The 25,463-nt window shown below is 45.2% G+C and overlaps 1 protein-coding gene and 1 pseudogene across 6 annotated transcripts in view; both read left to right on the top strand.

Moving 5' to 3' along the window:
- The window catches only part of LOC147611240 (uncharacterized), a 74,461-nt gene extending 52,377 nt beyond the window's left edge, over nt 1-22,084 (top strand). Inside the window, exons 3-11 of one of the 6 annotated variants that reach the window (XM_086785045.1) lie at nt 14,120-14,233; nt 14,351-14,433; nt 19,801-19,884; nt 20,005-20,080; nt 20,200-20,272; nt 20,442-20,515; nt 21,322-21,415; nt 21,512-21,598; nt 21,717-22,084. In XM_086785045.1, coding sequence (XP_086641171.1) covers nt 14,120-14,233; nt 14,351-14,433; nt 19,801-19,884; nt 20,005-20,080; nt 20,200-20,272; nt 20,442-20,515; nt 21,322-21,415; nt 21,512-21,587 — 674 coding nt within the window. In that variant the 3' untranslated portion in view covers nt 21,588-21,598; nt 21,717-22,084. Of the gene's footprint in view, nt 1-14,119; nt 14,234-14,350; nt 14,434-19,800; nt 19,885-20,004; nt 20,081-20,199; nt 20,273-20,441; nt 20,516-21,279; nt 21,416-21,511; nt 21,599-21,711 lie in introns of those variants that run through there. The other 5 variants (XM_086785044.1, XM_086785046.1, XM_086785048.1 and 2 more) reach the window with 5 other exon arrangements.
- Nucleotides 645-1,805, top strand: LOC147611241 (uncharacterized; annotated as a pseudogene).
- Nucleotides 22,085-25,463: the final 3,379 nt, after the last annotated feature.

The raw sequence follows: 25,463 nt of genomic DNA, 5'->3' as shown, positions 1-25,463 counted from the left end.
AACCCGGCTGATCTGTTGACAAAGAGTTTGCCTCCGGAGCGGTTTGCTCATTGCAGACACTTGATGGGCATTGGATGAGGCCAGTTTCAGCCTTGATATGGCCTTGTATATTATCATGTACATGCTGATTTTTTTTCCTTTACTTAAGGGCACTTTGCCTTTAAGTGGGAGGTTGTTGGGGTAAAGGCGTTATGCCCACCCTTATAGTGTGTACAAGCCCATAAGTTATAGTACATAGTACACTTAGTACTTTTAATGTACTAAGTGCACTATGTGTACTAGTGCAATATACATGTGTGATAGGGGAGTCACACACTCATGCCTCATGAGTTGACTTATCCCCACAACTCTCTCTCTCTCTCTCTCCCTTGTTCTTCTCTGTGTATGTCTCCCACATAACCTAACCCTAATTCCTTCTCCCATCATCCCTTGTCGCCTTCGCATCTCTCTCCCCGTCGCCTACGCTTTCTCTCTTCCTGTCGCTTGCGCATCCCCTCCCCGTCGCTTCGTTTTGGTCGCTGCCTGTGCTACTACTGGCGCCATGTGAAGCCCCAGCCCAATCCAGGTTATGTTCGCTACGCTTGCTCAGGCCTCCAAGGCAGCAACATAAGTGTTAGGGTTCTATCTCTCCGAGGTACATCGACATGGCCAAGGGTGCAAGCAAAGAGGAGATAGTCAAAATGGAGGATAAGCTGAGCATCTCCATCAGAGAAAACAACAAGACGGCGGACTCCGCCATCTACAACATCATCAACCAACTTTCCAAAGTCCAGAAGGAGATTGAAGCTTTACAAAAAGAGAAGGAAGCTTGGAAAAGGGAGAAGGAGACTTGGGAGAAGGAGAGGGATAAAGAGAAGGAAGGAGGGAAGAAGGAGAAAGAAGCATGGAAAGAGGAGAAAGAGGGATGGAAGAAGGAACGGGACACTATGAAGGAGGAAATCGACGTCCTCAAAGCGGAGGTGATCTCTCTACGGGACCGACCACCACGGGAGGAGGGGGAGATTGTGGAAGTTGACAAAGAGGCCATCAAAGAGGAACTCACCAAGGCAATCACCAAGAGCCTAGAAGGTAAGATGGAGGCAACAAGGGAGGGTTGGGTAGAAGTGGTGAAGAGGAACATCAAAAAGGAAGTGAAAGAGGATGTCCAAAAAGAAGGGCTCCAAATCGTCAACACCACCATTGAGGAGGAGCGGATGCGACATGCTCGTAGACTCAATGTGAGAGTCACAGGGATTCCCGAGGTAGCTGACTCTACCCCCGAGGGGGATGGGTGGACACTATGCACACGACTTGGATACTCACATGAGGGACCCCCCCCCCCCCCCCCCCCCTTCCTCAAAGCTTGAAGGGCCGGGAAAGACATGACAAAGAAGAGAGCTCTCATCATATAGTTTCGGGATGTGGAGGCACGCACCATCTTCATGAGGAAGAGGGTCATACTACGAGGCTTAGAGGGAGCTCCTATTTTCTTGGATGATGATCTCATGAGGATGCAGCTAGAGCATAGGAGAGCTTGCATGCCACGTGTCTTACACGCGAGGAGAGAAGGCAAGAAGGCCTTCTATTGAGATGGTCGGGTCATCATTGATGGCCGGCCCATGGTGGATTAGTGGTTTGGGGCCTATGGGACACAGACCAGGCCACTGACAAAGATACACATGGCAGTATGGAACTGTAATGGTTCACTATGGGTGCAGCCTGGACGACTGGAGCATGTTATGGTGAGGAGAGACATCATACTTCTGACAGAGACACATCAGAGCCGAGAGAGAGGGCTACCTCGAGTAGAGGGATTCCAGTGGGAGTCAGCATACAAGAGGACCACACGCCAGGGTACCTCGAGAGGGTCGGGGGGGGGGAGTAGCAGTTCTATTCAGACGGGAGCTACAGGGGAGACTGAGAGTGGTAGCACAGGATCCAGAGGCCACATACATGTGGATCAGCTTACAGCTCTCACAGGACAGGGTTATATACATAGCCCTATGTTATGTCAGAGGAGATTATGCATTATTCTACACTAGGGGAAGTATTTCTTACGGGTGACTTCAATGCCCACACAGAGCAGACAGTGTGAGGTGTATGACTATGATGACATGGAGATCCTCCACCCTATGGATCCAGAGGAGATAGAGGCTAGTCGGGCATCAGAGGACACTGGACCAGACATAGGACATTATGGGGACCACTTACTAGAGTTGGGAGCCAGGCATCGTCTCGTTATTTATAACGGGATGCTACAGTGGCCGGGATCAGGAGGGCTGACATGCTTCCCACATGGGGGTCATACACGGACCGGAGGCACGGTGGTAGACTACATTATGGGGTCTTTGGAGGCATCACAGCTTGTCACCTCATTCTCCATCCCACGTCCTATTGGGGAAGATCATACATACTTGGCATTTTCACTAGCCGGATCACCAGGATCACCAGCCCCCCACATACCGACGCCACACACTACCATCTACTTCACACATGACATGGCAGACATACACTGGCAGAGTAGAGGATGGGCTCCTACTCATGGATCCCCTGGCACCTATGGATACCATTACAGCCTAGCTGGCATCACTCCTACACAGGGATGCATTACAGAGCTTCCCACATCGTGTCCACTCAAGAGAGCCTGCGAGATCTAGGACTATGCCCCATAACAGATGGTATGATGACGAGTGCAGAGCCCTATACTCACGGCTCCGCATACAGAGAGCCTTGGGAGCCATCACAGAGCAGGAGTTGAGGAGAGAGATGAGGAGACTTACTCGCCGCAAAAAGCGGGCCTTCGCAGAGATACAGGAGCTAGAGATCTTCCATTTCTTCATGAGTAGAGATAGCCCTATCTCATGGCGGCACTTCAGAGAGCCCCGGACACCGACACCCATTGCAGACCCACAGACATGGCACACATATGCAGAGGGCCTATACTACGCCCCACAACAGCCACCTATACCTCAGCCACAGGAGCCTTGACCTACCACAGCTAGCTTCTTTACCCACTCGATGGTAAAGGAAGCTATCCGCCGCCTACAGCATGGACGGGCTGCCGACCATATGGGCCTATAGGGTGAGCATCTCATATATGCAGTAGATTCTTTGGCTCCTTTTCTTGCACACTTGTTTAACAGGGCACTAGCAAAGGGTTTGCCTACGGAGTGGACGATGCACACCATTGTGCCGATCCACAAAACAGGGGATATGCTCGATCCGAGCAACTACAGGACGGTTATGGTTGGCCACGTGTTTGCCAAACTCTATGGTGCAGTGTTGGAGCAAGAGCTTAGCTTATATGCTAAGTGAGCAGGTTTACGCTCATCAGGGCAGGCAGGCTTCAGGAGAGCTTTCTCTAGCACTGACCATGTATTCACTTTGAGATGTATGATTGATCAGGCCAGAGTGAGAAAGAGAAAGCTCTATTGTTGCTTTGTGGATTTCCGCAAGGCATTTGACACAGTACCACAAGAGAGGCTCTTTTAGCGCCTGCAGTCTCTTGGCATATCAGCAGATATGACATGGGGCATCTATGCATTATATGAGCAGGTTTTTGGGCGAGTCAGATGCCCAGGAGGTATGTCCGAGACTATTGCTAGCACCATTGGTGTGAAGCAAGGATGCCCACTTTCCCCCACGCTATTTGGGTTATATATTGATGAGGTGGCTGACTTCATTACACGGGGAGGCGGAGATGGAGTTGATCTAGCTGGTACCTCAGTACATATTATGCTTTATGCTGATGATATTGTATTAGTGTCTGAGTCTCCAGGAGGTCTACAGCAGCATCTACATGCACTCGATGATTTCTGCACAGAGGGGTCTTACTGTGAACCTTGGGAAAACCAAGGTTATGGTCTTTCATACATCGAGACAGGGCAGGAGTCAGCTGACATTCACTCTCGCAGGACGCCAGGTGGAGGTGGTGACATCATACGTGTACCTAGGGGTTACCTTCTCCTCTGCAGCAGCCACACGCTTCACCATGGGTTCAGCAGAGCCAAAGCTAGATTGACACGGGGATATGCAGCATTGGCTATGCCAGAGAGACAGTGCCACCAGGCGCATTTTCAGGAGCCCCGGATGAAGGGGTGGCTATTTGACACATTATTCACACCGGCACTGATGTATGGAGTAGCGGTATGGGCGCCAAGCCTTGCTACCCATTGGTGGACACAGATAGAGAGACCACAGGCCCTCATGATGGCACGCATGATACGCAGCAAACCGTCAGTACCTCATGAAATTATCCGAGCAGAGTTTGTTGTGCCTCCTATGATGGTAGAGGCCATATCCTAGACTATATGCCTGCTAGACAGATTCAGAGAGATGCCACAGGACAGATTGTCATACAGAGCTTTTGAGGCATCTAGACAGCTGGCTGAGGCAGGAGACAAAGGATCATGGTATGCACAGGTCACACATTGGTTCTCACAGCATGGCCTAGACATGGATCATCTACCACCATTCTAGTATGACAGGGATGCACCACATATCCATCTCTCTCATAGTGAGAGGAACAGAGTATTGAGACACGACCTATGGTAGCTCTATACACGAGAGACATGGATATCGCCTGCCTCTTCCACCGAAGATGCTATACTACAGAGATCACTTCATGAGTATCACTGATGATGGATTTATAGAGAGGCTTAGTTACATGGAGGGCTTTTTACCACACGGCTCCCGAGTAGCTATTGGTCAGCTTAGAGTCTCATCACATCGATTGGAGATCGAGACTGGCAGAGCAGCACGGATCCCCCGAGAGGAGAGGGTATGCAGATTGTGCAGAGAGGAGGTAGAGAGTGAGGAGCATTATGTATGCAGATGCAGAGCTTATACAGCCATCAGAGAGAGATATCCCATTTTATTCAGAGAGCCACATTCCCTACGCTAGATCTTTGAGGCAGCAGACCAGCGCATACTGGGGAGATTCATTCTAGACATACAGCGTCACAGAGAGACATCATTACAGGCTCAGACAGCTCCAGAGGGGGGACGACAGACACAGATTACTACATTTTTTCAGAGATCCACCCCACTCCCAGCCCCTACACAGTAGGGAATTACTCTCCAGAGAGCAGAGACACTCAGAGCCCGCAGGAGACATAGGACACTTGGCTTTCGGACACCACGCCTATACCAGAGAGAGATGACAGAGATCAGAGCTCAGTTTCAGAGAGAGGGTGCGGAGCGACTGGCTCGCTTCAGAGCAGACCTAGGCATGTTCTTCAGGGAGCTGTGGACACCCCCTTCATTCATGTATACCATTTTATACCGCCAGTATGGTACAGGATGGAGCTAGCTAGGTTGCATATCATGATTGTATACTCCATGCATATAGCTTTGCATTCTCCTAGTAGTAGAGCTCCATCCCCTCCCCCACTCATTGTACTTATTGCACACCCAGATTCAGCTTTTTAGTTCAGTACTTTTTCATTTTGTTGGGATGACAGAGGATACCCCACACAGGTACACTGATTTGTCTCATAGGCCGAGTTCGGTCTTTTGGAAGACGTTAATAAAATCTTTCTTTCTTTCTCTCATGAGGACACCAACCGGGTTATCCGGTTAGATCTTCTCAGCCTCTACACCCACTGCACATGGATCACACCTTCGGAGATCCCAACGAAGATGTACTCATACAGAGATCACTTCCTCATGGTCATTCAGGATGGATTCATTCAGCAGCTGGGCTACCGGAGTGTCCACATGCGCCATGACATGCGTATAGCGATTGGCGAGGTACCGGTTTCATTCCACAGCGGGAGGTTTCACTGCGTGTTCCATGAGGGATTTGGTTTTCTCTCCTGGATCATTGACTTCCTGGACCAGTGTTGCCTAGGGCTCTTCTTGCTTGAGCTTCGCAAACATAGGGACACTTTCTTGAGAGAGCTTCGGCCCGAGCCACCCCGACCCCTCCCTCGCCAGCCAACCATCACCAGCTTCTTCTGGACCCAGGAGGAGGAGGACACCCATACATGGGATCCCGTGGACCCCATAGTCATAGGGAATGGGCATTTTTAGACTCAGGAATGTTGGGGATGGTAGCATCTTGCCGTTCCCATTCCCGTTGTGAGGTGAAAACAAGAAGAAAGACCATACCTCTATAACCCTTCACCTCCCAAACTTTGATACAATAACTACAAAAAGGGGGCACCAACAACCAACACAAAACACCACACAGAGATACCTCGAAACTTTGTACTCCACAAGATAATCAAAGACCGCACACTTATCCACAATAATGTAAAAAAAGTCCCTCTTTCACAATTCGGCCGGCTCCACTCAGCTTCCTTCACTCCCTTTGCCTGCCCAGAGCTCTACTTCTGCATCCCAAAGGCGGCCACCCTGACCCTGCTTCCCTCTCTTAATACACAACTCCTTCGACTCTGTCTGTCGGCAGCTTCACTTTACGTAGCTTTGTGCAGCTGACCAAGAAAACCCTTACTACTCCAAGGCTGTCACTTAGAGGCGGCCAACTCCCTTCTAATTGCTGCCAGCCTCCATGCTTCAGCAGCTGCAGCCAACACCTTCGTTCCCTGACTCTGAGGCCGCCCCCTCCTTTGTATTGACAGCCCGTCTCTCTCTCTCTCTCTCTGTCCCCCGTCTCAGCTCTCCCTTCACCCAGGAGTCGCCAGCAGCACAGCCAGCCTTACCCGCTTGCGCCTGTGGCTGCGCCAACCACACACCTGGTCGCAGGGCCTATTCCTTTCTTTTTCGCTAACCGCCACCACCGGCCACGTCCAAGACAAAGCAAGGCAACTCCCCAGCCAATCGGCAGCCCCCTGTCGTTGCTAGCAGCCACAGTTAACACTCCTTCGTTTGCAGTGGTTAAAGAACCTGTCCTCCGCAGCTCTCTCCTCTCCGTCAGCTCTGCACGCCTCCCAGAAGAAGCATCCTCTCTCCAAGGCGGCCAACTCCCTTCGCCTTTTCCTCTTCGCCAACCTTCTAGGCGACTCCCTCGTGCTGGCGAGGGTGCTGGCAGCAAAACAAGCGCCCAAGTGGACCTTTCTTTTGCTGGTTACGTTGGTGGTGTTATTTATTTATTTATTTATTTTATTTTGCCTAGAAGATGGGTTATATCTTCTCACCATCACTATCATGCCCAACCCCCGGTTTATATGGAGAAACACAGCCATTCCAAAAATCTGCACAGTACATCCAAACACGAGCATAAAGAGCAAATTATGTTTGACTGGCATCCCTTGTAGATTTCAGTATTTGCAGTCTAGATTGGGCTCTCTCCACGTAAACCAGCTTATGTGCATCCATCTCTACCAGAGGCTCATCAAAGCCCCGATCATTGACATCCTCATGCTCTTCCACCTCTTGTTTACACATATCCAAGACACCCTCTTGACAAATAGAAAGCTCATACAATAAAAGAACTTCAAGTCTCAAGCACCTGCTCCAAAGAAAAATGCATGTACTAGCTCACTACCAAACCACCCATTCTGTACATTTGCCAAGGCATTCAGGGCCAAACTTTTTACATGCCATGCATCCCATATGTACACAAGCCCAAAACACCTTCACAAAATTTTGCCTGACATACTTTGCCCAACCCCTAGCTTGCTAGAGCATTTATGCTCAGCAGAAAAAAACATTTCAAGATCTAAATCCATGTCCAAAGACTGTTCTTCATTGGAAATCACATCTTCTAACACTGCATCCTGTACAATCACCATCAAACGTGCATAATACTTCTTCAGCCTATATCCATTTACCCTGGAAGTATGTAAAGTCCCATCTAAATCTGCCAATTGATAAGTACCATTTGCAAATCCTTGCATCACCAAGAAAGGTCCCTCCCACTTAACTTGAAACTTCTTATGAAAGGAATTGTCTAACCTGCTATTATAACGTAATACTAAGTCATCCTTCATAATTCCTTTGCTTTTAATCTTCTTGTTGATCTTCTCCAACGTCCTTGTCTACATATCTTCATAATGCTTCAAAGCATTATCCCTGTTCAGCTGTGCTTCTTGTAAATATAACAGCCGCTCTTTAAGGGCATCTTTAGCCTCTTCCAAAAGCTTTTCCAACATTTTAACAGCCGGTATCTCCACCTCAATAGGCAATAAAGCTTCTTTTCCATAAACAAGATGAAACGGAGTGAAACCAGTACCAGTTTTAATTGCTGTCCTGTATGCCCACAAGGCTGCAGGCAACTCCAGATCCCAATTCTTGCCTTGTCGCTCCGTCACCTTAGATAAAATCTTAATCAATTCACCATTGAAACACTCATTCAAGCCATTATACTGTGGATAGTAAGGTGTGGTAAAACTGCGACTGATCTTCATCTTTGTACACAAATAGTCCATAAGCTCTGCCCTGAAACCTGGACCCTGATCAGAAAGCAATTCCAATGGCACACCAAACTTACAACAAATATCCTGATATACAAACTTTGCCACTTCCTTAGCAGTAATTTGTTTCACTGCCTTTGCTTCCGCCCATCTAGAAAGGTAATCAACTGCAGTCAAAATGTAGCACTTCCCTCGGCTGGTAATAGGAAATGGTCCCATAGCATCAATACCCCATTTTTCAGAAACATCATAGGCAAGAATTGTCTTCCTTATTTCAGGCCTTAATATCCGTCTACTATGAGCCTTAATATCCGTCTACTATGAGCTTGGCATTGTTTGCATGACCTGCACCAATGATTAACATCCTTATGTACACTTGGCCATATATAACCTTCCTGCAATACTTTATGCAAAGTAATCTTCAAGGCAAAATGTCCACCGCATGCTCCTTCATGGTTTTCTTTAAGAATTTTGTAGATTTCTTCCTTCCAAGGTACCCGTCGCATTATCAAATCAGTTCCCCTCAAATACAAAGCATCACCAACCATCACATACCTTGCAGCTTTCCTGATGAAACCATATTTTTTTGATTTTTCAATACCACTAGGAATCATCCCTGTTAACAAAAACTCCTCAACATCCTGTAAATTCTCCCTGCCACAATAAAATGGTGCATGAGCTTTAAGAACAAAAACTTCACCAATCATTCCCTGGGCTGCTTCATGAGCCTCCTCATTATGGCCTCGATCCACATGCTTAAGACTCCAAGCTTCAAATTCCTTCAACAAACCTTTAATCTTGAAACACATTTCTTTGAGTGAAACATTCTTTGACTTCCAAACTCCCAACACCTGTTCTACAACAAGTAATGCATCTCCTCGAATGCGAATCCTATGTACACCATGCTTCAAACATACTTGCAATCCCACTTCCAAAGTCAGATACTCCGCTTCATTGTTGCTATGTGCATCCACCTTAACACCCTTCTTAAAAACAAGGCCACCCTGTGGATCATAAAGCACCAAACCTCGTGAAGCTGCATCATGGCTTTTCCTGTAGGAACCATCAAAATATAATAAGTGTACATTCACCAACTCAACCGCATCCTCAACTGGCTTCTTGATGGTCTCCTCCTTTATAAGAAGAGGACTTTCCTTAAATGTCAATAAATCAGCTAAGGTAGCCTTGGTACTCTCTTCCACCAAGAATGAGAAAGCAAACTCCTGCAACTCAATCACCCACTTCATCATAGCCTTAGATAAATTTGTGCCATTTATCAACTGAGGCAAAAAAGTGTAACTCGTCAAAAACACAAAGAGGCGAGTCAACAAGTAGTGGCGGAACCGCCTACATGCATACACCATACTAACCATAATAAGTTCCACCTCTGATAACAACCTTTCTCTAGCAAGTTTTACCCTGCTAGCACAGTAGATTGGTTGCATATAATGTGATTCTTTCCCCTTCTGTAACAACATAGCTCCAATTGCATCTTCACCTACTGAAGGGTTGACATAAAATACCTGTTCCCAGTTAGGCGCCTGCATTGTAGAAATAGCACCCAACACCTCTTTCACTTTTTGGAAAACAACCTCACACTCCTCCGACCAATGTAAAGGATCATGCTTTGCTGCCTGCTGCAAAGGATATAACAATTGTGAAGATAGAGAGATAAATCGAGCCATATACTTCACCTTTTGCACAAAAGTAGTCAATTGCTTTGTATTCTTTGGTGTAGAAAGAAGAAGAAGAGACTTGACTTTATCAGGATCTGGATCAATACCATTCTCTGAAACAACATGGCCCAAGAGCTTCACCCTCGGTTGAGCCAAAAAACACTTTTTTGGATTTAATTGACCACCACACTCATCATAACGCTGAAAAACTGTAGCAGCCTATCACAATGCTCTTGCCTGGAGCTGTATATACAAAATCATCAATAAAATCTTTGACAAACTTGCCCAAAAAAGGAGATAATACCCAATTTGCCCTTTTCTGATAGTAGGCTGGCCCATTCATCAATCCAAAAGGAAGGACTTTGTAGCAGAAACACCCCCAAGGTGTAATGAAATTCGTCTTGCGCTGATCTCCTTCTGCAATCTTTAACTGAAAATAGCCTGAAAATCCATCACAAACACTGTACCTTTCATATCCAGCTACAGTATCCAAGATCTCATCCAAAAAAGGTAGGGGGTAAGGATCCTTTTTTGTAGCAGCATTCAAGGGCTTGAAATCCACACATATACGCCACCTGCCATCCTTCTTTGGACTCACCACTGTAGGACTTACCCACTCAGCTGTGTCCACTTGTGTAATGAAACCTGCACTCAACAACTTATCAACTTCCTCTCTCAGGGCCTGTATTTGTTCTCGTCCCATCCTGCGAAGCTTCTGCCTAACTGTTTTTACACCTTCTTTCAATTCAATCCTCAAATCTGGCCCTTTAAATCCTCGAATCTCCTTATAAGAGGTAATGAACAATTCTGGAAAATGAGACAGCATGTTAACATACCTAACCATTTCTCCACTCGAGAGATCCGGACTCAGCATTCCTTCAATCAGCTCCTGCTTCTTCTCCACTTCTACCTTTGGCTGCAGTAATTCCTCGATCACTTCATACGACCCAAAAGTATCTTCTCCCTCAATACCCACTTCATGCACTTCTTCATCCTCATTACCTTGTTGCTCTGATACTAGGAAAACCACATCTGCCTCTTCTTCGTCGCTAGAAGCAGTAGTCGATGAATCCATCTCCAATTCAGAAGTACTGGTGGTAGTTTCCTCTTCACTCGAATCCTGTGGCCTCTCCCACACATCATTCAAAGATCTCCTACTATGCATCTCAAAAGATTTTTTATTACCCCGCTTATTATGTAAAGAAATGGTCCCATACCTCCAGTCTTGTACTGCACCCACCACTCGCAACCAGGGTCGTCCAAGAATAATTGGAAAAGCACCAAGACCCGCAGGAATCACATGAAAATCTACAATAGCTTTGACATTAAAAGCTTCAATTTCCAGCTCCTTTACCATACCAAGACATTTTACCTTTTGATGATTAGCCATCCTGATTCGAAAACCAGAAACCCCAGACACCCTCAAGCCTAACTGCTCCACACATGATTGAGTAATCACACAGATTTGAGCTCCTCCATCTATATAGGCCTGACCAAGGTTCCTACCTTTACTCCACACCTCCACAATAGGGCAAATATCTGGAAGCTCTTCTAAAGATAGTACTTTGACTGACCTCTTCTCTGACTCCTTTTCCATTGGATTCACAAGTCCCTTCCATTGCCTTCTCAATTTTGGCACCATCTCCACCAACTGTCCCAAGGTGATGTTGGCCTTCCTGTTCACCATATCAGATTTCAGGTTATAGCTGGTTTGCCCATCCCCCAGTGGGAAGTCTGACACCTGGAACCTTCTACGAGGCTTCCGTTTCCTTTTGGCTTTCACATCTTCTCCTTCCTGTTGCTTCCCCTTCTTACGGCTGGGTCCAGCCACTCCCTTTCCTTCTCTTTCATCCGTTGTGCGCTTGCCAACGGGCATCACATCCCCTTCTTTTTTTACCTGAACATTCTCCAGAGTAACAACATTCACGACCTTTGCCTTCCCCTTCTCCTCTGCTGTGATTCCACTGGGACCCACTTGATCCCTGATATCAATACCATAGTCGTTTGACCTATCAGGTAACTGTGAAGGTAGTGGGTACATATCACCACCCATTCGCTGAGGCTTATCACAATCTGTACTTAGATGTCCAAGTTCACCACAATTCCAGCATGTAGGGATGAAACGACGGCCCCTACCACGACCATGTCCATACCCTGCTTGTCCATCTCCCCCTTCTTGATTATTGCCTCTACCTCTACCACGTCCACCACCTGTACTTCCCATTAAACTTAAGCTCAAATTCTTCATAAGATCGACCATCTGTTTCATATCTTGTCGCAATCCCTCATCAGAACCTACAGGAACCATAGGTACTCCTTGACTAACTTGTGGTACCATCTGCATAGCCTGGGCTTCAGCGGGTTTCATCCTCTCAATCATTGCATTCATAGGTGTAGCCTCCACTCTACGAATCTCCGGCTGTGCTACAACTGGAATCATCCCCAGCTGATTTATCCGTTGCAACTTCCAATCATTTGATTTGGCAATCTCCACCGCATCCTCATAAGACCTGGGCTTCTTTAATTCCACCTTCCAGCGAATACTCCTCTTAAGCCCGGCTACAAACTTGTTTTTCTTCATCATGTCAGGGGGTACCTGGTCTTCCCCTAAAGCCCTGCATAAAGTCTCCCACAGCAAAGAGAATTTCTTCACACAATCATCAATTGATTCCAACTCACCCTGTATCAGAGCTTGCACCTCATGCCAAACCTTGTCGAGGTCTTCTACCTTCTTAAACCTGTTGCTAAGTGCTGTCTTTAATCCATTCTCAGTCATATCGATACGCGGAACAGCAACCCTCATAGACTCCTCATAAGTTCTGTACCAGGTCCTTGCATCCCCTTTCAAGCAGATGCTCAGTAGTCGCAATACCTGTACCGACTCATTGATGTGGTTGCTTATGCACGCAACCTCCATTCTTTTAAGGAAGTCTGCTACATCTTCATTAGGACCACCAAAAGACTCTGGATACGACATCATTTTAATCCCCAAACTTCACCTCAAATCCCAAGAAAAACACCTTCTCTGAAACCCTCAACTCCTAGGGCATACACCCTTGTAAACTGAGAAAAATACCTGAGCTATCCTCGTGGGGGCACCAGAAAGCTGTGAGGTGAAAACAAGAAGAAAGACCATACCTCTATAGCCCTTCACCTCCCAAACTTTGATACAACAACTACAAAAAGGGGGCACCAATAACCAACACAAAACACCACACAGAGATACCTCAAAACTCTGTACTCCACAAGATAATCAAAGGCCGCACACTTATCCACAATAATGTAAAAAAAGTCCCTCTTTCACAATTCAGCCGGCTCCACTCGGCTTCCTTCATTCCCTTTGCCTGCCCACAGCTCTACTTCTGCATCCCAAAGGCGGCCACCCCGACCCTGCTTCCCTCTCTTAATACACAACTCCTTCGACTCTGTCTGTCGGCAGCTTCACTTTACGTAGCTTTGTGCAGCTGACCAAGAAAACCCTTACTACTCCAAGGCTGTCACTTAAAAATGGCAAGTCCTTTCCTGCGTGTTTTGTCAAAGTTTGCACTATAGACAAAACATTCTTTTGCATTGCTATTCACCATATCCCAACATGAAATCTCATAAACAATTTATTTAAAAATTCCATGCATCTTGAACGAAAAAGAATCCATTGATTGCCGCAATGTCGGCCTGTGAAATGTTCACAATGGCATCCAAGTGCACGAGGCACGTGACATAGGGCTTGCAAAAGGTTGGCCGAGTGGACTTGAATTAATTCTTCTTGTAAAATAGGGGCCCTGGCCCTTAACATTAATCATCAAATATCTTGTGTCTCAAGGCTTCTTAATGCACTAGAGCCACAAGTTTTTTGAGAGCAAGCAGTTAATGTGGCAGCCAATGTTTGCATCTGAGCAGGATAGCTCAATCTGCAGTCTGGGCTGACATCAGCAGTTTGACCAGATTTGCACTTTGAACAATTAGTTGCACGTAGTTTCTATATATACAAGGATTAGGTTAGGATTACTATGCGTGATTGTGTTTCCAAGTCTTCCATTGCACATCTTTCTATTAGCAATCTCATAGCACTAACATAACGTTACAGGAGGCAAGTTTTTGTTTCGGTTGTTTGCAGTATTTGTGCTTATGTTTGATGCTTCATTGTAGCATCAACGGTGCATAAGACAAAATACAAGGCATTGCTTGTTGATGCGGGTGGGACTTTGCTTCAACCAGCCAAGCCTGTTGAAGAAACGTATGCTGCATATGGTTTAAAATATGGTATGCTATCTACCTTCTCTCAAATACATGGCAACTATGTACGGATAGGTTTCACATCTTGACCAGACTTAGAAAAGAGAATGGTATGCTTGGTTTCAAATTTTCATATTCTGACAGGGGTGAATTCGTCAACCAAGGACATAAAAGAAGGTTTCAAAAGGGCCTTTGCAGAACCGTGGCCAGAACGTTTGCGGTATGAGGTGTGTTCTCATTGCTCAGTGATGTTTACCATTTCGTACCATCTCCTATCAATATGCTTCTTGATTTTACTCGCATGAAAATCCTTAAAACACATGCAAGTTATGCCAAATCAATTGTTTAACATGTGTGTGTGTGCGTGGGCGCGCATGTATGTATGTATTGTATGGTGCGGAATTTGTTTCATGCAATAATTCTCTAGTTTGCTGTGGTGGCAATGCATCGAGAGAGAGAGAGAGAGAGAGAGAGAGAGAGAGAGAGAGAGAGAAATGAAATGAAATGATATATTAACGTCTTCAAAAGGCCAAAATGACCTATGAGACCAAAAAGGTTACAACAAAAGGTAAGCATCATATACGTCACTATCCAAAGATGTCTCTCATCGGTCGATGGCGGATATCCTCAATGTCCTCCATGGTGAGTATACTCTGACTGGACGTCTCCCATGCCGTGCTAGTATGGTCTTGATCCTCTGTTGTAGTCTCCGCCGGTGTTGAGATGGCCTCTCATCTTGGGGCGCCTGGACCGCCCCAGCTCTATAGCCCGATCAATCGGTGCGGCTATACTCTGGGGCTAGCTACAATGCCTGCTGGCCTGACTGCTCAATCTCTGGTCGAAAGAAGTCTGTAATCTGCCTCTGTAGGTGTCTCTCCCTCTCTGATCCCCTCCCTCTCAAGAGACCCTCTCTATGTCTACACAGCTCCAGCAAGTATAATCCGAGGCATCTCTGATCCTGGTATCTCATGACTTTGGAAAGTGGTCCGAAACCCTCTCTAAACAGGCAGTGAAAACGGCCTCGTATCTCATAATATACTGGACATTGACATATGTAATGTAACTCTGTCTATGGCTCCGTCTGGCACAACTGACAAATCTTGGCCTCAGCTGCTGGTACTCCTCTGAATCTGCCAGTCTCAATCTCTAGCTGGTGTGAGGATGTGCACGTCTGACCAATAGCACACTGTACCCCATGAGAAAGATGAGTATCCATGTAGCTGGGTCTAATCACAAACCCATCCTCCGTGAGTTGGAGAAGATGATCTCTATAGAAAGCCATCTTCGTACCAAGCTCGTGTGTCGGCTGTATCCATGTCCTCCTTAGTGTCCAGCTGGGTCAAGTTCTGCCTGATAAGTCTGGTAATCTCTGCCCGTGTGAGAGAGAGGGAGGGTGCATCCAGGGAGTACTAAAATGGAGGTAGCCTGTCCATACTAAAGCCATGCAGTTGGAACCAAGCTGTCATCTGTGCATACCAACATGATCCGTCTCCCTGTGATGCCAACTGTCGTGAAGACTCCAAGGCTAAGCGAGCATATCTGTCTCTAGGGAGAGCCCAAGTGCTATGTATAAAGGAGATTGATCGAGTGAGTGTCTCTACCACCTATGGGGGGGCAGCCATCTCTGCACGGATAATATCATGTGGTACGGAGGCCTTGGCAAGTTGGCCCTAATCATCCGGGAAATCATAGAAACCAAGGGCCTCTCCATACATCTCCATCCATCAGTGCTACCAGCTCGGCTGAGGTGATCCACTGAGGGTCCCCATATCTCCACTCCATACAGCATGGCTGAAGTGACCAAAGTGTCAAAGAGCCAGAGCTTTGTTTGAGGTTCCTGGAACTGAACTTGCGAACACATCCTCTCTAGTCTCCCCGATGTTGCGTAAGCTCTGGTCAATCTGGTCTCCGCTGCTCTCCTCAAGGAAAATAGTGGGCCACTAAAAACCACACCAAGGTAAGTATATGCATCTTTATACCCCACTGTCTCCTGACCATATGTAAAGGTGGGTGCTGACCTCCCAACCCACTGTGCTGTGGTGTTAAACACCATCACCTTGGTTTTACCAAGGTTAACAGACAATCCACTGTCCTGTGCAAACGTGTGCAATGCATCCAAATGACGCTGCCTCCCCTCTGGAGAATCTGAGATCAACACAATATCATCAGCATACAATAACAATGGAATCCATGTCCCTGCTAGCTGTGCTCCTCTGTCACCCTCCCGCTCTACATAGTCCGAAACCTCATTCACATACATCCCAAATAAGGTGGGAGAAAGGGGGCAGCCCTGTTTCACCCCAATAGTGGAGTGAACCATCTCAGATATACCCTGAGTAGTACGTACCTGCCCCACAACTGTCCTGTATAAAGCCATGATTCCCCAAATCAGCTCTGTGGGCACTCCCATCTCCTGTAGTCTGCGCATCAGTCTGGCTCTCGGTATTGTGTCAAAAGCTTTGCGGAAATTCACAAAGCAACAATAAATCCTCCTGCCATATGATCTGCCCTCAATAATAGCTCTAAGTGTCAAGATATGGTCAAGAGTGGAGAAACCTCTCCTGAACCCTGCCTGCCGTGATGCACGTATGCCCTCTCTCTCTGCCCATCTACTCAACTCCTGCTCAAGAATAGATGCATATAATCTAGCCAATGTGTGACCAATCATGATGGTACAATAATTCCCAGGAAGCATGGGATCCCCTGACTTGAAGATAGGCACAATCGTGGACATATTCCAAGTCTCAGGAAAACCCTCACACATGGCTCGGTTAAACATCATAGCAATAAGCTTTGCAAGCATATCTCTGGCATGAATAAAGTGCTCTGCTACCAAACCATCATGATCATATGCTCTCCCAGTCCTCAGCCTGTCAATAGCTTTCCTTACCATCTCAGCAGTAAAGAAAGCACATGTCTCTGGGCATGGCTCCGATGGGTCTGGCAGGGGTGGCTGTCCTGGTGCTGTGTATAGGGATGCTGCATACTCACCCCAAATCTCTGTGGAGGTAATGGCTGGTGATGGTGAATGCTCATGGAATAGTCTCCATGCCTCACCTGAGTCCTGACTCATAAATAACTGATACAAATCCCTCTCTAACTGAGCAAGATAAGCCCTCTTCTTCCGTCGCACTAGGCGCCGGAAGGTAATCTGTGACTGTCTGTGAGTGGTAACACCCATGAGCACCTCTCTGTAATCTGATCCTCATCTCTCTGCACTCCTCATCATACCAGCTGTTCTGGGGCATGTTCCCAGATTGTCTCCGTGTAGGCTGACTATGGGGATATGCCTCTGATGCTGCAGCATGAAGCATCTCTATCAATATCTGAGTGAGCTCATCTAATGGCCGTCCCGGCTCCTCGGCACATAAGCATCTGTATATCTCATCCGTGTACACGGTGTCAGTCTCCCTAACGAGTGTGTGTGGAGACCTGTCCCAATGGAGCTGTGCTGAACTGAAATGTGAGAGTGAAGGGCAAGATAGCATGATCCACTGCTACTCCAACCGGCCTAGTGCCTACCATAAAATCCTGAAAAGAGGGAATAAGACTGGGCTGAGCCATAACATAGTCCATTGTACTAGCACCATGCCGATGTGGAAAGCAAGTGAAACCGCCCGCTGTCGAGAATCTCTGTAGGAGGCTATTCAGGATGACCAATCCATGTGCAGTCCCCATGTCTATCAAATACCGCCCATACTCAGTGTACTAGAGGCCAAACTCGACCTATGAGACAAAATCAATGTACAACTGTCAATGTCTTCTGGATGTCCAGAAAAAAAAGGACAAAATGAACATGAAATAAACTATGAAAGTATTGAGCTAGTGGGGGGGTGAGATGGATGGAGAACTACTGCTAGAGAGAGAGAAAGTAATATTAACATCTACAAAAAACCCAAAGGTTTACGATACCATAAGTGATACAATGATACCATGGATATACTGAGCCATAGAAGAACTGAAAAAAAAGGAAAAAACACCAATGTGTGTATACTTCTAGATAGCAGATGATTATCCTATGATTACTCCTGTGCCAGCACCAATCTCAGGGCAGAAAGAGGGCCAGCCCTTGTGATGGGAGCATGGGAGAACCTCCTGGATTTGTCTGTGTGTGGTGGAGGGTCCTGATGCTTTGGGTTGGGGGTGTCTGGCTTCTAGAATGGATCTAGCTCTCTCGCTAAGAACTCCTCTAGGGCATGGAGCTGGAGTGCAGGTATGGGTGGTGGACTTTGATGTGGATGCATGTACCACAAAGAATCTGAGATGGCTCTTTGATGTTGAGCAGAGGCACTGGTATGGGTGGTGGACTTTGATGTGGATGCATGTACCATAGAGAAATCTGTGATGGCTCTTTGATGTCGAGCAGAGGCACTGGTATGGATAGTGGACTTTGATGTGGATGCATGTACCACAAAGAAATTTGTGATGGCTTTTTGGGAGGTGTCTTGTTGGGGCTGGGCCTGTCTCTCAGCGTGCTGCCTCTACATTCCTGTGTTGTGTGAGGTCTATCGAGTACATGCCCATGTATCTCTGATCCTCATAGTGTATCACCCGTGCGAGTGGCCCAAAGTACTCTTGGAAAAAACAGCAGAATCTCCTTTGTATTTCGTAGTAAGCGTGAGGGACAACTAAACATATAATGGGTCTCATCCTCTACCACTCCTGTGGTGCATACTACTCTACTTATCCTCTCCTGCTGTGGGATATTCTCAGCTCTGCCAGTCTCTACTATGAGGTGGTGGGAGGATACCCTGAGCTGGCCAATCGTGATACACATAGCATGTGACGTGTATCTGTATGTATGCCGGGATCTCGATGATCCATCCTCGGAGAATCTCAAGAAGTGATCTCTGTAGAACTCACACTTCTTACCAATCAGTGTATCCATGTGGTCGAGGGTAGAGTTACGAGTAGCTCTTCCGGTTTACATCAGTAGATTATTGTACTCAAAAACTGGGGACCCCTCAGCAAATGGAGGAGGTCAAGGCTACAAACTACTCCACTCTCAAGTGAATGTATCGCATGCCATTTCAGTTGATTGTGAATGTTTTAAATTTGTTGTATTTGATGATTTTTAATAGTTAAGTGGTTCCTCACACGTCAAGTTGGGTTACAAAAGCTTCCTCTATTTGTGGATACATTCGAGATAGAGCTTGATGAGAACTAGGGTATCTCCAACCCCTGGTGTGGTGGTGTTGGTGTTGGTTTAGTGGTATTTTTAATTGTGATAATTTGTGTTTATTTTAATAGGTAAGTGCTCCGAGATCGAGGCTCCCCTGTTACAGTTGCTTGATGAGAACATGAAATGGAAGGTCTTAGAATTGTACTATTGCACCTTTGACAAAGAAGTCTTGATCATAATCCACTCTCTTTAACATTTGAAAGCACTTCTTGTATGGTGAGAGTTTGTTGTTGAGGGAGTGCACACTAAGTTCACACATTCTGCTTTAAAAAGCTTCAAATGTATATGACCACTTAGTTGGAGTCCAGACATCGTGTTGATGACATTTTAATTTACATCAATCACACTTGTTTACGAGAGGAAAAACTAAAATAATCTGGATGCATTATGACTAATGAGAAATGTGTCACAGGGTGATGGCAAGCTGTTTTGGAGATATGCTGTAGCAAAGGCAACAGGCTGTGAAGATGAAAAATTCTTTGAAGAGCTTTACTGTGTACATGTCTCTTGCTTTGTGTTCAGTCTCTGAGAGTCTCTTTCTCATGACATATATGCCTGTAGTAGATTGGTATTCATCAAGTTGAGTATTGTGGGGCAACAAACCGTGTTTTTGCAGCATTATGCAAAAGGAGCAGCTTGGAAGCTCCCTGTTGGTGCTTTGAGCTCTTTAAATCGCTTGAGAGATTTTGGAGGTACTGTGCTTGTTTGATTTAGTGATTGTGCGCCGAATTTGTACTCTTATATAAGCTTTACAATATTCAGTAGGAGGGTGTAAGCCACTGATGAGTACTATTATGCTTTGTAATTTCAGTGAAACTTGGAGTCCTTTCGAATTTCGACTCTCGCCTGCGACCGATTTTAAGAGAGCTAAATATTTCTAACGTGTAGGACTGACTAATTGGTTATATTTGTAATTTTGTATAGCTACTTGTGTGCAGTCAATAAAGAATGTGTGCTCCCTTTTACCCTCTTTCACATGCTCATGTTCAATGGGATGTGTTTTGGAAAGATCATGTGTGTATAACATCTCAAGTGCTTGGTCTACTTCTTCAGGTTCCATTCTGTTATTGTGTCTTGTGAAGTTGGATACGAGAAGCCTGCTCCAGAGATATTCAAGGCCGCTCTCAGTAAGAAACTCTAGCCCTGTCTTCTCCAACACACACATACATGCATGTGTGCATGCACACACAGTCTCCATCTTGCACCTTCTCTGTTTGCCATCTATTGCCCCCTCTGCCCTCGTGCTTCAGCTTGTACACTTCATCACACGCGTGCATGTATTCCATGTTTGTTTAGCTTCAAATGCTGTGCTCAAAGGTCAAAGAAAGTGAGTAGAAGGCAAAATTGTAAGGGTTGAAAAGGTGAATGTCTGATGATGTAATCCTGATGCTACAAGGATGAGGCATAGGCCACATGGGTGGTCACATTAGATCACTTTGAAAATTTGAGTTGGCATCAGAGCCAAGGTCTTTCAACAGTAAATTCCATAGTCACGCTTTAGCCTCTTTATATGGTAGTAACATTGTGTCTATTAAGAGTCTTGCGAGTGGTGAAAGCTTTGAGTTGAGCATAGCAGATGCTGGACATGCACAACAAAAATTTACTTCCCACTTCTTTGTGTTTGCATCCGCTTGCATCTGATTGAGTCTTCAAAGCAAGAATCCTCTTGTGTTTAGCTAGCAAATCCAAAAAAGTTAGTGTCTAGGATGGTGGTCACTCAAGCTAACAGTGGCTGCATCCAAGGTGTCTTAACATTCTAGGAGATCCACATGCCATCTGTATGCATCTGCAAATACTAGTGTAGTAGCTGGTGGCGTAGTTCTAAATTTAAACATGATGCATGAGAAATGCTTAGTGTGAAGTAGGGAGCTTTGCGTGTCCATCTTGTCAGGAATGTTGTGCTTTGATTAACCTCCCCAGACCACCTCTATAGGAGAACTGGATGTTCAGGCCAATGACACAGTCCTAGTAGGAGATGATCCAATAGCAGACAAGGAAGGAGCCAGAGCCGTTGGAATCGATGCATGGTTTGCCATCTAATTACTTCACAAGAATGCAGTTTTTTGTTGTAGGGAATGTTTAAGATGCAATGCATTAAGATTACGGTTTGTTGTATGGAGAAGGCTCTGGAAAAAAGAGGTTACGACCTTTGAGGAAATAGCAGACAGAGTCTTGGGAGTGCAAGGCTGGCCATCATGAGAAGTTTTCAGGTGGTAACCTTACATCCCAGTCCTTGGAAGAGGCCACATATTTGCCAAAGGTTTTGTAGTAAAGGTCATCTAATGCATTTCCCTCCCCTTTTTCATTGGTGTGGTGATTGTAGACCAGTACTTTGTCATCATTCAGTGTTAAAGGAATTCCAGTTGAGGTTCTTGGCATGGTCATCAAAACACCACAGACAGATGGTCTCTACATGAGTCATTTGCAGGCATTTTGATGGATTCGAAACAGTTTTTTGAGTAGGGATTCAGGTTGAAGATAGTTAACAATAATCAAACCTGTATCCAGACTAATTTACTGGAGTTTTGGTTGTATGCTATCAACCCCTTACATGAACCTCGTAAGCAAAGACAATGGGCCCCTGTGAAGAAGACTACGCATTTATAATTCTCAATATCCAACAAAACTAAGTTTTACAAATTGGTAAACTATTTTGATTTAAAGTATTTATATATGAATTTCAATTTGTTTGAAAGTCATATATGTTTGATGAATTTCAATTTGTTTGATGAAAAGTATTTATATATGAATTTCAATTTGTTTGATGAAAAGTATTTATATATGAATTTCAATTTGTTTGAATTTTGTGAGGTTTTTAGATCAACTGTATTTTTTTTTCTCTTGAAATGAGTTCTTAATCTAATTTTTTATGCTAAAAGCTTGCCAGTTTTTTTTAAAAAAAGGTGTGGATGAGTGGAACTTCACTTGCAAAGAGCAAACCAAGATATAATCAAAATGTCTTTAATTTTGAAATTTTTGCTTGGCTTTGAGAAAAGAAAATATGCATGTGGGGATGAAAATGGAAAATACTATAGATCTTTTATACATAGCTTGCAAATTTTATTTGAAAACCTTCAGGCTACTTGATTGGTTTTGGTCATAGTAACAAAAAAACCCTCTTTCTAGCTTTCGAAACCTCGAAACCTCGAAACCTCGAAATGGTTTTTAAAAACCTTGAAACTTCGCCGAAATTTCAGGTTTGTCTCTCCCCTCCTCCCCCCAATTTTTTGGGATTTTTTTTTTGTTTTTCTTCCATATCCTCCTCATCACCTTCCTTTCCTCTTCTTCTCTTGCCCCCCTCCTTCCTTTTTTCATCTTCTGCTACTTCTTTCATCTCTACTCCTCCTCCCTTCATTCTCTTCTTCTCTCCTCTTCTTCTTCCTTTCTCTTCTTCTCCCTTGCTCTTTTTCTCCTTTTCTTCTTCTCTTCTTTCCCCTTTTTCTTCATACACCATCCTTCAATGTCTTAAATCTTTTCCAATATCTATCTTCTCTTCTTCAATTTCTTAAGAGTCCTTGATCAGCATCTAATCAAGAAAAATTTCCATAATGTCTCACCAAAATAAGGATGGTTTCTCTCGAGATGTGTGAGAAGGCACCTTTTTTCATCATTATACTATGTTTTTAGATGGCTACTATAAGTTCTTTAAGTATTTATACTTCAAGAAATTATTGATTTTTCAAAACCTCGTGGTTTCTTGGCTGAGGGGAGAAACCTTTCAAAACAAAATCCGAAAAACCTCGAAACGTTTCTTATGACTATGGTTTTGGTACTTCAAATGGACGTATTTTTTTTTCAACATTATGGCATGGCCAATTGCAACTGGCCTCTTCAAGAAAAGAAAGGAACCTATGTTGGTTTTCCATTTGGCGAAGTTCACTTTATTTTAAACCATTTAGTTTTAGGTTAGCATAGCGTAGATCTAACTTGTCCAAGGCAGATTCTGCATCTCTATACTCTTGGCAATCAAGTCATTCACTTATGTTTGCAAGAGCTAATGTGGTAGTATTTCAAGACCTCACATGTTTCTATTAAGACCTCATCATGTGATAGCAATTGCCAACATCCTAATCTCTTGTCACTGTAATATCTTTAGGATGCTACAAACTCTTCCCCTCCAAATGTGAGGGTGTAGAAAGGCTAGTGTTTCTTACCAATTTTCCTCTTGGGGCGGAATGGCAAGATGACGGTGTGAAGTAACAGACCAGTTAGGCAATGTCGTGGGAGGTGTGTAGCCACCCGCCAGAGCTTCTGGATTCGAACACCATCTTTACAGTGGTCATGGGGGCACTCAGAACACCGCTCTGCTTTAGAACTCCACACACTCTCACTTTGCTCTCACTCTGCTTCATAATTCTCTCTCTCTCTCTAGTGCGCAATATGCTTATTAAAATAGAGAACTCTTATTCAACACATTATAGAGAGTAACAGAGAGACATAATGAATGGCAACATTGCTCTTTGTTTACTGGATTTCTTCTGAAATCATTGCACGATCATTACAGAGAACTGCTCGACACAGAGACTACTACTTCCTAAGGGCCATGACCATGTTGGACTTCTCACTACTAGTTGTCAACTATTAGTTGTAAGCTATTAGCAGCGTGCAACCTTAAGCCTCTTTGCAGTAGTGATTAGCCACCCTTTTAAGCTTTTTCTTGATCTTGGTGATGGCTATTATGGTGGTTATACCCAGCCACCTTCACACGGGTAGTACCGAGGTGACTCATGACCTGGGAAGTGGTTCGATTGTGCACTCTGTCACCACTGAGCTGCTGGGCGCAACACCTAGCATGCCCAGTACTGAAGCATTTGCTTTCGGAACCCGTTCCCTTGACAAATTTATCTTTAAACTTTATGAACATTTTTGGAGGAGCACAGTCCGGAATGTATACATTATTTGAGTAAGTAGCATGCTTCTGCATCTCTTCAGCATTGTTGCTTGCTCTTCCTTCTGAGCACCCAAGACCTTTGTTGTTGGTTTGCGGAGTTTGCAGGTCAAAAAGTATCACCATCGGTCGAAGTGGGGTCTGCCTTAGAATCTCCTTTTCTGCCATGGGGACAGGCCTCCACTTGACTAGTGCGGCTTCTTCCTATTCTGTCGGATGTTTTGGAAGTGGACTTTGTGTCTTTTTCGCATCTGGATCTCGATGTTCCACTTCCAAACATCGGCGTTGGTTGGTGGTTGCATCCTTGGTGGCATCATCTTCCTTCCCTCCGGATTCTAAGAGAATAAGTATTGAGAACATGGATGCTCCGGAGGAAGGGGTTTCTTGGTCAGTATAGACTTTATTCTATCTTTGTTTTGAAAGTATGTTGGGAGTTCTTTGTTAGCCTTCAACAGTTCTGAGAACATGATATGGGAGGCCTAAAAAAGGGGTTGTCTGTGCTGGCCCACATGGCCACTACTGAATTGTTTGCTAGCCTGTCTTTTAGGTGCACATTTTATTTGTTTAGAGCTTGGTTGGCATCGTGCAGCTTCTCAACCTCAATAAGCAGCTCTCCGTGCTCTTTTCTTGGCACACCGATCGGTAACATCTCCGGGTTGTCTGTGGCTAATTCTGCATCAACCTTCACTGCCACTGCGAGTTCTGCTTGTAGCATGGCGGCCTCTTCTTTTGCTTCACGCAGCTCTAGCACCCACTGTAGTCTAGTCTTTTGGGTCTTCCGTATCCTTTCTGCCACTAGAGACGCGCCTCCTTTATTTTTTTTTGGAGTGCTGTCTTTTACTCTGTCCAATCTCTGAGCCTTTCTTTTCTGAGTTGAGTCTCATTCTCCAGACAGCGCTGCATCTCTAATTCTAGCACATTCAGTTTATTCATTGTGTCAATTCCAAACTTTGTGCTCCTCTCGAGCTTTTCTTTATATTCCTCTGCCTCTGTCTTGGCCTTGTCTCTGTCCTCCATGGCTTCTCTTAAGATCTCTGCGTACTCTTGGGAGGGTGTGGCGTCTTGCAATTTTTGGTGTAATTCCTTATTTCTTTCTCCTAGCTTTTTAGCATCCTTCTCCCAGCGAGCTACCTTCCAAGCGGTGGCCTTTAGGGCTAGCATCAGGTTTTGGTCCTCGTCTTTTGCTT

Source organism: Cibotium barometz, chromosome 47 (assembly GCF_041138505.1).
Source record: "Cibotium barometz isolate CiBa-2024 chromosome 47, ASM4113850v1, whole genome shotgun sequence".
Lineage (NCBI taxonomy): Eukaryota > Viridiplantae > Streptophyta > Polypodiopsida > Cyatheales > Cibotiaceae > Cibotium > Cibotium barometz.
This window is presented reverse-complemented; position numbering and strand designations above follow the sequence as displayed.